At 38.1% G+C, this 18094-nt stretch overlaps 1 protein-coding gene across 1 annotated transcript in view; it reads right to left on the bottom strand.

The window, feature by feature from the left end:
- Positions 1 to 18094, bottom strand: part of LOC113075554 (piezo-type mechanosensitive ion channel component 2-like) — a 126739-nt gene that overhangs the window by 45316 nt on the left and 63329 nt on the right. The window contains 5 exon segments of the mRNA XM_026248237.1: positions 17 to 209; positions 3236 to 3424; positions 10128 to 10386; positions 12119 to 12334; positions 12469 to 12588. Coding sequence (XP_026104022.1) covers positions 17 to 209; positions 3236 to 3424; positions 10128 to 10386; positions 12119 to 12334; positions 12469 to 12588 — 977 coding nt within the window.

Genomic DNA, 18094 nt, shown 5'->3' with positions numbered 1-18094 from the left:
CATGTGGAGATCTTACCCTGTCTCTCAGGGTCCTCTGTTCTTTGTCTCTGAAGAAAAGAAGTGTATGAAGGAAAGAAGGATGTTTTTCTACTTGTGTTTTCTTCTCGTGCTCTTGATCCTCCAGCCATCTTGCTTTTCTCTGTTTTTCTCTTCAGTTTCTTAAAAAAGTCTGGCATCTCCACTTCCTTGTTATCCCACAAACCATGACACTAAAGGAACAGAAACACATCAACATCTCATCTCAATGGCTCTGTTCAAAAACCTGCTGAACCACCACACTAGGCAGCATTCTCAGTCATCAGAGGTATGCTTCTGATGCAAACTGTGCCTGCTACGATACTTTCATTTGGACAAATTTTAAGGCAGCATCACTTGTATCATAAATGGAAAATTTAATATCACAATGCATTATACATAACAATATTTGGTAACAGCTTATTCAGATTTCAACACCATTCGGAATCTTAGAGTAAGTGTGCATTCACTATTTTACCGACATTAGCATTATTGGTTTTATTTGCTTTATGGTAAAATATGTTTGATGTGTGGTGATTGTGTTCTTTGTTTTGAAAAATTACTACTTGCATCAGTGAACATCACAATAATGTTAATAAAGTAATTTGTGTTAACAGCATGCATGTTGTTTTTTTGCCTTTGTTTGTTCCTAATAAATAATAAATTATATGTATATTTTATTTTTAATAATTATTGAAATATATTATATCTATTGTTATATATAATTATGTAATATATATAAATATTATTAAAATATATTATTTCTAAATAAACTACAAATAAAACATATATAAATTTAATTTTTCCTCAGATTCTTTCTTGTAGCAATTACCTGTCTGTTACATGCGGCTCAGTATGTGGGCCTTTGTCTTCTCAGGTGTGAATCACGGCATTATACATAATCATTCACGCCTACTTATGTCTTAGAACATTTTAATCAATATATTGTTTTCTGTGAATGAGTAAGTATTTTCAGTTAATTTTGAAACAAAAAAAACTAGATTTCAAGATCCAGTTCTCAAAACTTTTATGAACAAATGAAATATAAAAAATGATAAATAATTTGTTAAATATTTTTAAACGTTAAATTAAAACAATTGTATGTTTTAATATGCTAATTTTGACATCACTAATATATACTAATTTGGTTTCCACAGTCACCAATTTCACCTGTTTCTAGTTTAGTTCCTTGTTTTATCCTATGTACTTTAACTACCAAGGTTCTTTTTTTTTCTTCTTTTTTTTTGTAGTAGTAGTAGTAGTAGTAGTAGTAAAACAATGGTTAATTTTTGTTACATATGGATAAATTCGAAAATCATGACGATGCAAAAGAGAACTCAATTCGGTCCAGTTTTCTGAGCGAACACAGCCAAAACGTGCACACAGAAAAGCACCTCTTACACAGAGAACAACTGAATTTATTTCTTTTTCATGTCAAATGAATGGAGAAATACACACATAATGATTGTCCATTTTGACGAGTATTCATGTAAACATGTTCAGTTACATCTCAAGTGAGTGCAAACCATGTGGAGAATATAGGATGTGTATCAGTATTATGCAGCCATGCATTCAGTTTTAAAGGGCACCTAATTAGTTGTTGTCTGTGTCATTTATGTTAATATCAAGCAACAAAAGGAGGAGAAAGAATCTTGACTGAATGACTTTGGTAACCCTAATAAGGATTAATCTAAATGTATTTATAGAAATAAATATGTCTGCTTGAAAGAGTAATGAATTTGGTAAGTTGTTATGAAGAATATTATATAACCATTGGTATTTCATTGAAAGGAGAACTATGTTCTTGTTTCTTTATAAAAATGGTTTTAATTAATTATAATATAAAGGCACATTGTGTCAAATCTGTATCTATATTACATCATAAAACTTTGATATCAAACCTATAAAATAAATTTGGAAATTATAGAAAAATGCTTAATAAATGCATCACACTGACAAAACGCATTTGATTTTAGCGAACTAAATCTACTGTATATTTAGTCGACTAAACTGATAAAAACTGATTTAGTTAGAAGACTAAAATATTATATCAAAAATTTCCATATCATTTTAGTCAAAGACTATGACTAACATTCAATTTTGTTTCCTTTCCTTTTTTTTTTTTCTGGTGACCAGATACACTGAAGACTTCACTTCACTGTTTTTCTCTGAGGGTACTGTACCAACATCAGATGTTCAACTACGTTGGGCTGGTTTACTGCACGTATGGTAAAATAAGCTCAATTACAAATTTTTTTACTTCTATGTTTTTTATTTGTGTGTGTGTGAATCCATGGAAAGAATCAGCAAACACTTTAGAAATATTTGACATATTTGTTTCAACATTTGAACAGGATCTGTTATCAGCGACAGCACACAGTTGCATGACTGTTCAAGTTTCTTACGTGCCTCACATTCACTGTCACACTGTTGGGCCATTATGTCTCTCAGGTGTGAATCACTAAATATTCATGGTCATTGTCACTCCCTCGGATTTAGCCTTTCTAACACAAAACATGTCTTACATAAGTTAGATCATTATATAGTTTTTTTTTTTTTTTTTTCTTTGTGAATTAGTGGGCAGGATACTTTTGACATCATTTTGCAGCAAAAATCCATCCACATCCATAAATATTCTGTATGTGTTTTATGGTCTTATTTCAGTGACTTAATTTTTTTTTACTTTTTCACTAACCGCACATAAAAATGATACATATTCATGTTGCTTACATATTATTGTAGCACAGTTTGTGCTGAATACAGTGTAAACAGACTTTAGACATTAATACGTTTTTTAAGATACTGAAAAAAACAACACAGATGTCAGGCATGTCAAAACTTCTTCAGGGCCCCAAACACCCCCAGACCCCAGAGGGTTAAAATCAACTGCATTTGGTCTCTCTAGTCTAGCCCTTGTCTTTGAGCTCACAAACAGCTTTTAGCACATGCATGGGCTTAATTTATGTATGTGTAAGAGCCCAAGTTAATTAAACTTGATTTATATATTGAAATTATCACTTCTATTTATTTATTTATTTATTTATTTTTAAATATAATAATTATAATTATTTTTATTGATTTAATGCATTACTGCTGAATGAATTATTAATTTGTGTGTGGGGAAAAAAGTCAGTTAAATATCTTATATCTAATGACTTCTATTCCAATGGCAGTTAGATATCTTATGTAGATTTCTGGGAGGGTGAAGCATTGGTAGTACCTTAAGAATGGAGCGATGGAAGAACAAAGCAATTAACTGGATGAGATCTAGCAGTACATATCCATCTTTCTTCTCAATTCCAACTATGTTGGGAACTGCAAATGCACGGTCCGCATTAATGCCACGATATGCTGATGTTGTCCATGGAAAGAAGCCAAACTGAGAAAAGTACTTTACCACAACTGTCAGCTGAATGGAGAAAGGGGAAAATGATAGATTTCAGATTTCAAAACATTTCAGGTGCATGTTCTTGTTATGCAAGACTACAACCTCTGGGCCCCATTCTTCATATGAGGAAACTTTGTTACTGTCAAGTCAAGTCACCTTTATTTATATAGCGCTTTAAACAAAACAGATTGTGTCAAAGCAACTGAACAACATTCATTTGGAAAACAGTGTGCCAATAATTCAAAATGATAGTTAAAGGTAGTTCATCACTGAATTCAGTTATGTCATCTCTGTTCAGATTTTAAATAGTGTCTGTGCATTTATTTGCAATCAAGTCAATGATATCACTGTAGATGAAGTGACCCCAACTAAGCAAGCCAGAGGCGACAGCGGCAAGGAACCGAAACTCCATCGATGACAGAATGGAGAAAAAAACCTTGGGAGAAACCAGGCTCAGTTGGGGGGCCAGTTCTCCTCTGACCAGACGAAACCAGCAGTTCAATTCCAGGCTGAAGCAAAGTCAGATTGTGCAGAAGAATCATCTGTTTCTTGTGGTCTTGTCCCAGTGGTCGTCTGAGACAAGGTCTTGACTGCGGATCTGTCCATATTTCATTACACTGAGTGATACACACGATCTGTGTTTTATCTGTCATTGAGCAGAGCAGTTCAGTTCTTGAGGGGGCTGATGACTTCACAGTAATAAAGCTCTGCTCCTAATTGGCACTTTTTTTGAGAGATGGGGCCTAAGCATCTGCTCCCCGCATTACAAGACATGCATCTTTTGAGGCAGTGTGGCAGCTTTGACTGTGGGAAGCACAGGTGCAGAGATTGGAAGGAGATTTATTTAATTGCCCTATGATTAACAGTAGGTGGCCACAAGGAATTGGTGATTTGAGGACATCAAATGTAATTATTTGAAGGTTCCATTCTCAACAGTCGCATGTTGAGATGAGAGGCACTGGTATGAATATTAATTACCTTAGTACACTTCCCGGAGGTTTTTACACAGCAGGTTCTCAATAAAGAACCCCGCTGAAGATACAAAAGAGTCTCTAGAGGCCTGGGCCCGTATTCATAAAGAATCTTAAAGCAAAAAGTAGCTCCTAGTGACAAAATTCTAAAAAAATTCTTAGAAATGTGGGCGTTTACTCTTAAAATTAAATAAAAATCATAGTAAAGAAAAAAGTAATTCAGAAAGCATCTTGACCCTTAAAAAAGGTCTTACGGTCAAACTTGTTAGGAGCACAGACGAGGACTTTTAAGAGGCTTAAGAGTTTCTTTAGCAGAGGAGAAAATGGCAGAAAGACGAAGAGGCAGAAGAAATGTGATGCAGACAATGGGTCACAGTGACTTAATAAGATGCTATAGATTAGATCGTGCAGGGATCATGTTTGTGACTGATCTTATTAGAGACGTGCTAACATCTCCGACACAGTGCAGAAATGCCATAGCGCCAGAAATTAAAGTAATCACTACATTAAGATATTTGGCAGCTGGTAAAATGCAACAATGTAATAGTGATGATTTGGGTCTGTCACAACCTTCTGTAAGCAGAGTGATCACACAAACAATTACAGAACTTTCAGAACATCGTATTGTGTCGCAGTTCATTTAGTTTCCACTGGACATTCCCACCTTGCAGGTTTAAAAAACTGCATTCATGAATATAGCAGGGAATGAACCATTAATAGTTTGTGCTATACGCTCCCATGTCTGCTTCTTGTCCCTTGTGGAACAATTTTTATCATTCTAAGCCAATCAAATACCTTATAGGAAATTAAAAGCATGGTAAATAAAAAAAAAAATGATTTATATACACACATATAATGTGTGTGTGTGCATGTGTGTGTGTGTGTGTGTGAGAGAGAGAGAGAGAGAGCGGCCAATTAGGAACAATTACTCATGTAAATTCAAAGTGAGAATTAGAATAAATCCTATACCTAAAATCACTCTTTTTTTTCCTTCTTGGACAGCCAACCAATCACAGTCTTCAAAAGATTGTGTCATACATAGCAACGGGGTCAACCCCGCCTCCTCACTAAGATGAAAGTTTTTGTCTTTTCCTTACTCAGAGTTGTTCTCAGATCGGTCCCAAATCACTCTTAAGCTAAGACTCCAACGTAAGAGTTTTTAAGATAAATTTAGAGTTTTCTAAGAGGATTCTTAGAATCTTTATGAATACGGGCCCAGATGTATAAACATTGTGTATGCATAAAATGGGCATATAAATGTGCTTATGCAAATTTTCATGCACATATCAGAATACTGCTCCAGGTGTGTGTTCACAGTGTGTGTGTGTGTGTTCACTACTAACCGCTGTGTGTGTGCACTTGGCTGGTTAAATGCAGAGCACACATTTCAAGTATGGAACATCATATGGCCACGTCACTTCGCATCACATCACTCATTTATAAAAAAATAAATAAATAAACTAGGTGTAAATAAGTTCCCACAGCATGGACAATCTAGACCATGTGTATGTACTGGAGATACAATTGGTTTCTTTTTTTTTTCATATACAAACTTAGACCCTTATGCAGTCTTTGTTTGGGGTGAACACTAATGGTCTTTGGGGTCTTCTTTTTTTAACAAAGTTAATTTTAAATGTTTCCACTCTTAATGAAGTACTCAATTTAAATAGTCTGTAAAAATTCAGACATATTTGTAGTAGATGCATTGCATTTGAACATTACTCCTGTGGCATGCTATGTTTTGATGTTTTAATTACAGTGAGAATTGCTTGGTGAAAATAACATGTAATCTCAGAACTCATGTTCTTATACACATTTGGCACAGTTTAAGCAGATGGCTTAGCATCATAGATGGTATAATGTTGGACACCAAAGGACTCGCTTGGTAATTCACTGGTCCATTGACCTGTTTGAATAGGTTATATCAGTGGTTCCCAACCTTTTTCAACTCACGGCCCACGCAACCAAATACATATGTTTGCGCAGCCCACTGCAAAAAAAAAATTAACTGACCCCGCTATTGTTTGGTTAATAACTTAGTACTCAGAAACTAGATTGTTAACTGCATTCATTGAATGAACTAGTGTTGTGCGATATGGACAAAAAAAAAAAAAAAAAAAAAAAAGCCTATCGCGATCTCTTTGATAAATTTTGTGATTTCGACTTTAATCACAATTTTGACACACACAAATATGTTTTACAGTCATAAATGCATTCAGGATGAATTTGAAACATATTTCCAAAATAAAACCAATTATAGCTTTATCAAAAAGTTGCAATGTCTCTACAACAGACGTAAGTCAAAATAATCACTATAGTAAAGGTGTAACAAACTTTATAGAGTTATGGCAAAAACAATATAAATAAAGAAATACCGTGTCCAGGGACTTTTTTTGCCATGCATTGTTCATAGAGCTCATTAATTGTAGCGGTGCCTCAGGTGTTGAAATAGATTTGTTGTACATTATACAGGTTCACACGTATACTCCGTTTGCAGTGTGTATACAGTATGTGTAAGCGGTGCAGAAGCTGCAGCGAGAGTGCATGAATGTAACGCAAAAGCACATTAAAATAATGTGCGAGCGCGAATCTCTCAGCTCACACGCAGATTTCCCTTGCTTTGTTACAAAACCAGACGCGCATGCTCAGATACACGCTTTTCTTACCCGGAGAGAGTGCAAGCACTTAAAACGTGTCTCCTCTCACTTAAATTGCGTCCTGTGCACTCACAACTCTATATATTCTAATGTGCTAGATATTAATTATTTTCGCACATTTTTATTTCTAGCCTTTTACTGCGTGCAGTGTGAACGCTCTGATCTGTTAACAAGGGGTCGGAAAAAAGGCATCATCACAGACAGTGTGTGAACCTGGGCATATGCCCAGTCTGTTCTGTTCTCACTCTAGGAGCGCTGCATTCTGATTGGATCGGATAGCATACTGCAGGAGATCCGGGCCGCGGAAAATGGTGCTATAAAGCGATTTAGAAAGTGTGCATGCTCAAATCGTGATTTTATGATGATTTCTATTAATCACACTGCCCTAGAATGAACTGGAGATGAACAGAAAATAACTCGGGCTGGCACCGCTCAGCAAAACTGGAAAACCAGATTCAGGCAGAGCTCGGCAGCGGGTAGACAGTCAGTGGAGCAAGCAGTCAGGAGAAAACATGTTGACAGCCGTTTATGCATGTTTTGTTGTTCTGTAGTATATGCAGCAAATATATCTAAGATAAATTGATGGTTTATTCTTAAACCAATCAGCGAGCTCGAATAGTGGAAGCATAGTATCAGTTTAATAGTTATTTTTTTGTTATTTAATTATACATATGAAATAGTGTTATTATGTTAAGACTTATACATTTTTACATATATAACAATATTATTGTTTCTTTTAATAGTAATTGCAATACCACCGCGACCCACTAGGGGCCGCAGACCACAGGTTGAAAACCACTGATCTAGAGTATGATTTCAACAATGAGTAGGACCTGACACATGTTGTGTAACGCTAAAAGAGTTCAAAATGTATCTTTTTCATTATCAAATTGGATATTAAAATCACCAAGAACTAAAACTTTATCTGCATCCACCACTAACTTGCAAATAAATACATTTGAATACATTCTGTATGGTGCCCTGGTGGCCTGTATACAGTAGCTAGTAGATTTATCATTAACACTTGTTTCTTTGGATAATGTTATATGAAGCACCATTACTTCAAACAATTTATACCTGAAGCCCGCCCTCTCAGAAATGCTGAAAATTAAATTGTAGCAACACCTCCCCCTTTACCTTATGGATTCGGCTCATGTGTATAAAAGTAATCTGTTGGGTAGAATCATTTAAAATGATGTAATCATTAGGTTTAAGCCAGGTTTCTTTAAAACAGAGCACACCTAATGAAAGTGAAAAAATCCAGCCAAATATGGTGACCCGTGCTCCAAAGTGCACACACATACCGTGAACACACACCCGGAGCAGTGGGCTGCCAATTATGCTGCTGCACCTGTGGAGCAGTTGGGGGTTTGGTGCCTTGCTCAAGGGCACCTCAGTCGTGGTATTGCCGGCTTGAGACTCGAACCCACAACCTTAGGGTTAGGAGTGAATCTCTCTAAACATTAGGCCAAAACTTAAAAGAGAGGGAGCATCTGCTGAAACTGAACCCATCTAGGTTATGATCAATGATCATATCATTTAGAAAAAGTGCTTTGTAGAAAGAGACCTGATATTCAATAAGCCAAGCTTCATAATTTGTTTAACCGTATTAAATCTGTTTTTATTTTTTATTTGTTGAAAATCAATCAAATTGTTACTCTTAAATTCAGGAAACAGACACAGTCTCTATAGTGTGATATCTAGGTGAAAGTGTCTCTATGTGCTGAGAATTAATTGATTTATGTTGCATGAGGCAGCTAGCAGATGATCAGATTAGCCAGTCTGTCTGCTTCCTGACCTGGGCCCCAGTTAGTAAAGTACAAACTCTAAGACTATGTGCCATATTTCTAGAGAGAAGAGCGCACCCCAGGAGGGATGAAGACCATCTCTTTTCAACAGGTCAGGTCTGCCCCAAAAACATGTCGAATTGCCTATGAAACCTGTTATTCTGCAGGCACCACTTAGACATCCAGCCACTGATTGATGACAATCTGCTATGTATCTCATCACCACGGTAAGCAGGGAGGGGACCAGAGCATATTACAGTGTCTGAGATTGTACCTGCAAGTTCACACACCTCTTGTTATTGGTAGTGATGTCCAACTGGCGAAGTCAAACATCATTAGCACCGGTGTGAATAACAAGTTTACTGAATTTACTTTTAGCATTAGACAGCATTTTTAAAAGATGCAAGAAATTGCAAATGATTGCAAAAAAGATGTCAGGTGCTCTGGCTCTCAGTTGACTATGGTGGCTGGTGTCTCTATTTTCATGTTCTGTATAATAAAATAACCAATAATTAGAGCACTTTCATCAGGTTTCTCAGTGGGTGTGTCACTATGGGCAGAACCTGTCTGACACCTGTACAGACACTTATAGTTTGGCAGGATTGGTATTCTTGGTCTCATAAGCGTTGTTGTCTGCAGCATCGAGAGTAGCTTTTCATAAGGACATCTCTGGTTACTTGACTGTAACCCTGTTCCCTGAAAAAGCGGACAAAGGTATAACCTGGTGTGGCCATTTCACATCTGTTTATAATCCCGCAGGTGCAGCTAATCAAATGATGTCACCCACTGAGGTTATTTAAGCCAATTCTTGGTGTGTTTGACACACATGCTTGACAACCAGTCAAACAAATAATGTTCTCTTATGCATTATTGAAATGCAGCATCTCATTCCCCCTTTTTCAGGGAACAGGGTAAAAGTCAAGTAACTCAAGACATTATCATTTAGGTGATACTGTTTTACCCTTAATAAAAAATCTGTTGTGTCTGTAGGGTTTTAATTTTTCTGGTTGCATTTTATTGCTGAAGCTGTGGTCCACAAAGGATATGTATGATCTCATTGTGAAGGGGTACCAATCAAGAAATAGGTACAGAAGTATTTCTAAAACATTAGTTATGTTATGGAATACTGTGGAGCCTATCATCATCATGTGGAGATGATGGGGCACCACTCAAATTTTGGATTATTGGCAAAAAAAAAAGAAAAAAAAAATTGTATTTCCAAACTGCTTCCGCATAGCTGGCCTGAGAATATGTTATGGTTGACCCAATCATTTGAAACATCAGCCGTAGCACATGTGAAGAGTCTGACCTGTGTGTAGATAATTGCTGTCATCCAGAAGCGCTTTGTTGGCCGTGGCACTGACAGCATAGCCCAAAGGAAGATGAGGATTGGCAGGAAGAGTGTTAGTAGAGAGGCAGATACCATGTGATTTAAGATAATCACAAAGTAACAAAACATCTCTGATTGAGACTCCATTAAATTGTAGAGAGCAAAGATGAGACGCACACCACAAGGTAATGAAGAGTAGAATCTCTCAGACTCCTCAATCTCCGGAATATCACATATTCTGCATGAAGGAAGTGAAAACAGAAATGTGAACTAATGGACTGTGAAACAGGAAGTACAATAATGGGCAATTAAACATAATATTTTTAGAAATACATCTTTCAGATATATATATATATATATATATATATATATATATATATATATATATATATAATACATAAAATAAAATATTTAAATAAAAATGAAGGTATATACACAGGGCAACAATAAGTTAAGGAAGATTGGGAATGTGGGTTGCTCATGTGTTTTACCCTTTAAATAAAGCCACACAAAGTCTTGGCTACTGACTGTTCTTAAGAAAGACTGGTTAGTGTGGACCATGCCTCAATCCCAAAAGCTTTCATAGGACTAAATACTGGTCTCTCCCTAGGAGTTGATATCCTCCAAAGATCTCTCTGAGAACACAATGGGCAATACTTAATGAGGTGGCAAACAGTAAACATTCTCTATGATACTCTACAACAGGGGTCTCCAACAATGCTTCTGGAGAGCTACCTTCCTCCAGACTTTAGTTCCAACATTGCTCCAACACACCTGTTTGTAATTTTTAAGCAAACCTGGGGCCTGTTTCATAAAACAAGTTTACCAAATAAGCCAGGTTTATTTCAGTTAGTCTGATATATTGACAGTTGATTTGGTTCAAAATAAGTCAGACTAACTGAAATAAGCCTTGCTGATTTGGTAAACTTGTTTTTTGAAACAGGCCCATGAACACCTTACTTCACTGGTACAGCTGTGTATGAGCTGAACTCTACCTTTCCAGGAGCAGGGTTGAAGGACATTGCTCTACAAATTGTGTCCTCTATCCAAAACAAAACGACCTAACTAACTTAACCAAATAAAACAAGTTTTCAACATTATTGCACTCTGTTCATTGCCCAATCAATGCTGTTTTGCATCAATGAGTGACTGGGTACAGATCTCTCTCCATCCATGTCTAAAGTATTTGTTCACATATCTGGGATAGCACGAGGGTGAGTTGATAATGATGTTACGCCTGCCTCTTTGCCCCCTGCTGGCTCTGCTACACACTACAGATGTTAATTAAGCAACAGGTGTATTCAATCCTTGAGTAACTCACTAGAGTATAAAGACTTGGAATGAGAGGTGGCTAGCTTTGCCCTCACTTCTCCCAACTTTGTCATTTGTACATTTTTATTTTCTCATTAATCATCCCTTTGCTATATTTGTTTATTTAATGACCACACGCGTGTGTTCTATTGTTTCCCTAGACGTTGGTTTGCTTTGAATTGTTTATTTGGTTTGATAATAAATTGCTGTATTGTTGAAGAATTTGAATCTGCCTCTTTTATGTTGCGGTCTACGAGCCAGCCGTAACAATGAACATTTAAATTTTTTGACGAACTATTCATTTTAAGGAGCACACAATTAAGCAAGCATGCAAGTGTTTAAAGGTTACCTGGCAGTAAGACAGAAAGTGTGTAGTTGACTTTGTATTTGTAGTTATATAGTAAAGTATCATTCAGTAGTATCATTTATAAGACATCTATGCCTCTGGTAATTTAAACATCACATAACATAAGGTTCAAATAGGTGAAACTGTGAAATAATAGTGGAGCTGATTCATCTGAAAGCAGCTCACAGAATAATCAGTCTAGCCAAAGAATAGACTGTTGATCCTTATTGATAAAGTCTAATCACCAAAAGTACTGTTTGTGTTTTTACCATGACAGTGGAAATACATCCATGCATGCGTGTACACATCTCACTTGTTAAGCAGCAATTCACTGGCAGTTAGTGCTCTGGTCTCTTTACTGAGCATTCTGGGCTCTTGAAACTCCTCATTTTTTGTGTTGTGCAGAGTATTCATTCCTGGAAATTCTGGCAGCACAAAGTTTGGTGTATTTTCTTCATTGGTGCATCCCTCTTTCACCTTTTCAAATTTATCACCATGATCTTTCAGCTCTTTATTTTCATCGGAATCTCTGAAGAAAATTGTTAACAACGGAAATTTAGTTGTGTGCATATAGAAACTGTTAATATAACCGTTAATATATATATATATATATATATATATATATATATATATATATATATATATATATACTGTGATCTTTACTCTGGCATGACATCTCTACTTTGGCAGCACTGGGCCACACCAACTTCAGCAAGGTCCAAGGCATCCAAGTCTTCTTGAGTTGACTGGCGTGTTATTAGAAGAGTGTCATCAGTCTGGCAGCTAAAAAACACATACAAATGTAAATTAAAAATGAGTGTTAGCAAAACATTTTATTTTCATAAGATTGCATATTTCAGAGTAATGCAGCAAAACATAATTCTTAATAATGCCTTGTTTCATCAATAATGTTTTATTGTCTAAAATAATGATAAATAATCATACCAACAGTTAAAATATTTAAAGATATGTAGTTATTAAACAGTATGTTTATTTTTAACGTGATGAAGACCTTGTTGCAATTCATTCTAAAAGTTTTTTAAGGCATTAGGCATGTATTAACCTTTGTGTGTTGTTCAAATTCACTACCCTTTGATTATGTTCGTGATGAAAACATCCACTGAATTAAACTGCTGTATAAATGTATCTCATATATATATATATATATATATATATATATATATATATATATATATATATATACACACACACACTCAACTGAAGGATTATTAGGAACACCATACTAATGCTGTGTTTGAGCCCCTTTCGCCTTCAGCACTGCCTTAATTCTACGTGGCATTGATTCAACAAGATGCTGAAAGCATTCTTTAGAAATGTTGGCCCATATTTATAGGATAGCATCTTTTGCAGTTGATGGAGAATTGTGGGATGCACATCCAGGGCATAAAAGCTCCCGTTCCACCACATCCCAAAGATGCTCTATTTGGTTGAGATCTGGTGACTGTGGGGGCCATTTTAGTACAGTGAACTCATTGTCATGTTCAAGAAACCAATTTGAAATGATTCGAGCTTTGTGACATGGTGCATTATCCTGCTGGAAGTAGCCATCAGAGGAAGGGTACATGGTGGTCATAAAGGGATAGACATGGTCAGAAACAATGATCAGGTAGACTGTGGCATTTAAATGATGCCCAATTGGCACTATATGGCACCACAATTGGTTTGACAGGGAGCCAGTGCAGTGTTGACAGGACCTGGCTAATATGGTCATACTTCCTGGTTATAGTAAGAACTCTTGCTGCTGCATTTTGGACTAGCTGTAGTTTGTTTACTAAGCGTGCAGAACAACCACCCAATAAAACATTACAATAATCTAACCTTTAGGTCATAAATGCATGGATTAACATTTCTGCATTTAACATTGAGAGCATAGGCCGTAATTTAGATATATTTTTGAGATAGAAAAATGCAGTTTTACAAATGCTAGAAACGTGACTTTCTAAGGAAAGATTGCTATCAAATAGCACACCTAGGTTCCTAACTGATGACGAAGAATTGATAGAGCAGCCATCAAGTCTTAGACAGTGTTCTAGGTTTTTACATGCAGAGTTTTTAGATCCTATAGTTAATGTCTCTGTTTTTTCAGAATTACGCAGTAAGAAATTACTTGTCATCCAGTTTTTTTATATCGACTATGCATTCCATTCATTTTTGCAAATTGGTTTCAGCGGGCAGCAAAGAAATAAAGAGTTGAGTATCATCAGCATAACAATGAAAGCTAACATCATGTTTCCTGATGATATCTTCCAAGGGTAACATGTAAAGCGTGAAGAGTAGCGGCCCTAGTACTGAGCCTTGAGGTACTCCATACTGCACTTGTGATCAATATGATACTTCTTCATTCACTGCTATGAATTGATGGCGGTCATATAAGTATGATTTAAACTGTGCTAATGCACTTGCATTAATGCCAACAAAGTGTTCAAGTCTATGCTAAAATATGTTGTGGTCAATAGTCAAGTCAAGGCAAGTCACCTTTATTTATATAGCACTTTAAACAAATTACATTGCGTCAAAGCAACTGAACAACATTCATTAGGAAAACAGTGTGTCAATGCAAAATGACAGTTAAAGGCAGTTCATCATTGAATTCAGTGATGTCATCTCTGTTCAGTTTAAATAGTGTCTGTGCATTATTTTCAATAAAATCAACGATATCGCTGTAGATGAAGTGACCCCAGCTAAGCAAGGCAGAGGTGACAGCGGCAAGGAACCAACACTCTATCGGTGACAGAAAGGAAATAAAACCTTGGGAGAAACCAGGCTCAGTTGGGGGGCCAGTTCTCCTCTGACCAGATGAAACCTGGTCAGAGGAGTTCAATCCCAGGCTGCAGCAAAGTCAGATTGTGCAGAAGAATCATCTGTTTCTTGTTGTCTTGTCCCAGTGGTTGTCTAAGACAAGGTCTTTACAGGGGATCTGTATATGGGGCTCTAGTTAGTGAATAGTGTCAAACGCAGCACTAAGATCCAATAACACTAGATATACAACCACGATCAGATGATGAGAGCAGGTCATTTGTAACTTTTAGGAGAGCAGTCTCAGTACTATGATACGGTCTAAATCCTGACTGGAAATCCTCACAGATACCATTTTTCTCTAAAAGGAATATTGTGATGAATGGGGAGGGGCCGAGAGACGTGGGACAGGAGCGAGACCAGTGGAGTGATTGGAAATGAGCGACACCTGCTCAACCCACCGGTCTCGAGTCCCATGGAGGAGATGGAAGGATATAAAACAGGAGCAACGACAGTGATGGACGAGAGAGTACCAGGCCAGGACTTTATTTTGTATTTGGTTTTTATTTGTGCGCATCAGTCATCCGTGAGGGGCCGTTTTGTCGTTATTTTGTAATTAAAGTTTCTATTTGATTGTCCACCGGTTCCCGCCTCCTCCTTCCCGTGATCATGGAGTTTATATTGTTACAAATATATTTGTGAGGATACTACCTTTTCTAGTATCTTGGACAGAAAAGGGATGTTCGAGATCGGTCTATAATTAACTAGTTCTTTGGGGTCAAGTTGTGTTTTTTTAATGAGAGGCTTAAATAACAGCCAGTTTGAAGGTTTTGGGGACATATCCTAATGACAATGAGGATTTAATAATAGTCAGAAGAGGATCTATGACTTCTGGAAGCACCCCTTTTAGGAGCTTAGTAAATGCAATGCTGCTTATCTAAAATATTTAGTTGATGGAACTCTTGGGTCCCTAAATCTTTGATCAGGTTGATCCATTTTAAAATTAATAATTTCAAATTTTGCAATGTTGTGCTTATTCATTTTTATTTATTTAAATGGACTGATTTCATATATCATATACATTGTATGATATCATAAATGAAAACAATTAAGTCAACTACTAATATAAATGAAATGTAACTTGCTGATAGGAGATCCGCAGTTGTGAAGGTTTGTATATATTCTATTTTGACAACCAAAAAGATGAAGTTGAATGAATATTGATTTATCTAATCCACACAAGCAGAAGGGACAAGACTGAGACTCAAACTCAAGTCCCCATGAACACAACAGCTCTTTACATGTTGCTTAACTTAAAGCTGCAGCTGCATGTGGGCTGACAGTCAATGCATCAGTATGGATATTCACTGTATATCCATACTGGAAGCCCCAGGGCCCAAAGATGGAGGGGGCCTGTGATTGGCAGTGAAGGAATGGAAAAGATTGATTGATTGGTGATCGGGAGCACCCAAACTTTTCTGAACCGATTGCTGAAACCTACCATACCGCCCACACAGTGCTGTTATTAAGCCCAATGTATACTTTATTTTTTCTTTTTATGCATACTATTTCACTTGACAGGTGCTCGACACATGCACTCTAGAAAGTTCCTCTTCAGGAACTCGAGCTGTGTCGAGAATGTTTGGGGAATGCCTCCAGCATGACGTCTCTGAATAACATGTGTAATCAATCCAATGGATGGGCGAGACCATAGGCGGGTGACGTCAGAGAACAGGAAGCATAAAAGCATGAGCGGCGAAGCCGGCAGCAGGCTTTCTGTTTTCAGCAAGCGCTCTCTGTGTGAGTCTTATTCAGTGTCATTTGTTCACTGATAAACTCCATTTGTCAAAGCTTTAATCAAGAGAAGTTTAGGGCGAGAGCAGGCAGCGTTCAGGCTGTGTGTTTTCCCTGCCAGCAAAAAAAAAAAAAAAAGCTAAAGACACACGCAGCTCATGTGTTGTCTGCTTGAAAGTGAAGCGCGCAGTGTCAGCTAAGGAGGGAGCCTTCACTGGCATTGCTCGCGTTGCCAGCCCCGCTGTCGCCGAGGCAGAGCGGTGGTATGCTCGTGGGTTTCGATTTCGGATCTGCTGGAAGGAATGTAGACGGACTAGTTTCTATCTTTTTCCTTAATCACCAGATCCGGCGCCCACTCTCAGGGGATTGGAAGCCCGTGTTTGTGGTACTTTCTCCCGGGTGAGAGGGCGTGTCGCATTGCCCATCTTTTTCTGGGGAGATTGACGTGGAAGACGTTGATGAGCTTCCCAGTTGCACAAGCATCAGTTGCACAAGCACCAGTTACACAAGCATATCATGCCTAATATTATAATAAGCAGCATTAATGAGGAGTGGAGCTTGCGCAGTCGACCCCCGGGTGCTGATTTAGCTTTTCTTGCTGTTAAGCACTCCAATCTCGCCAGTCACGCTCTGAGTAGTGTGTCCGTGCATGCAATCTTGTTGTTGCGGTCGCACTGTTGCTGAGGCACGGCGCCGACTGCGGTCGTAGGAATGGCACATGATCTGGCGAACGGTTTGGAAGACCGCGCTGCGGTTTCTTCACCGTCTGAGGCAGAGCTTGCTGCAGCATTCATCTTTCTCTGAGGAGATTGATGTTGTTTGTGTGACTGAGTGGCAAATGCTTTTTTATACTGTTTCGTTTTCATGTGAGTTTTTCTGCACCAGACCGTGTTGACTTGTCTGGTAGTTGACTACATTTAATTCTGATGAAGAAAATGACATTTATCTGACTATGTGAAGTTAGATGTACAGGGGCTCTTGGGATGTAATCTCTTGTGTGAGAACATGTGTTCACTTCTCTTTCTCTGTGGAAGTTTAGTCAGTCAGGGGCTGCTGGGCAGAGCAGTCCCAACTGTGTTCCAGCCCCTCATGCCAGGGGTGTCACTTTTGTTCTTCTAGATATGCTATAGTCAGAGTGGCACTCCACAGCCGGAGGCTTCTAGTGGAAAGCGGTTCTGCGGACCGTCGTTTTCACTGGATAGCCTTCATCATAACGTCCTGACACCTAAGGCCAAGGACGTTTTGAGGGCCAGCTCCCTCTGGGCAAGAGTGGTGTACACTGCATTACACAGTGCCCGTCTCTCCTCAGTCCCCTCAGGAGATCGTTCTGCCAACCCTGCCAGTGTTCCAGGGTGCAGTGATCTCCAGCGAGCACTTCTCTCAGCTACGGCCTGGAAACGTAGCTGTGCTAAGAGGCTCGCTACCTCTACGGAGGTCTCTAGAGCAGCTAGTACAGGTTGTCTCCTGCTGGTCCGCCACTTCAGGGCTGCGAGCTAGTGGCTCTAGGCGCACCAGAGGCCAGTCTCACGAGACTGGTTCCCTTAGGAGGTCACATGGCAGTGTGGGAGCCCCTGCCAACTGTGCTTCATGGGGTCCTTCCCCAAGCAGGCTCTGGGTTAGTCTTCCTAGCAGATAACGTGGGTCTGAGGACTGTCATTTTTAGGAGACTTCAGCTATGAGAGTCCTGATGTTGTGACTCAGGACCTCGGAGGGCAGGCTCCTCTGGAGAAGAGTAGTG

The sequence above is a fragment of the Carassius auratus genome, unplaced genomic scaffold, assembly GCF_003368295.1.
Source record: "Carassius auratus strain Wakin unplaced genomic scaffold, ASM336829v1 scaf_tig00017160, whole genome shotgun sequence".
Taxonomy (NCBI): Eukaryota; Metazoa; Chordata; class Actinopteri; order Cypriniformes; family Cyprinidae; genus Carassius; species Carassius auratus.
This window is presented reverse-complemented; position numbering and strand designations above follow the sequence as displayed.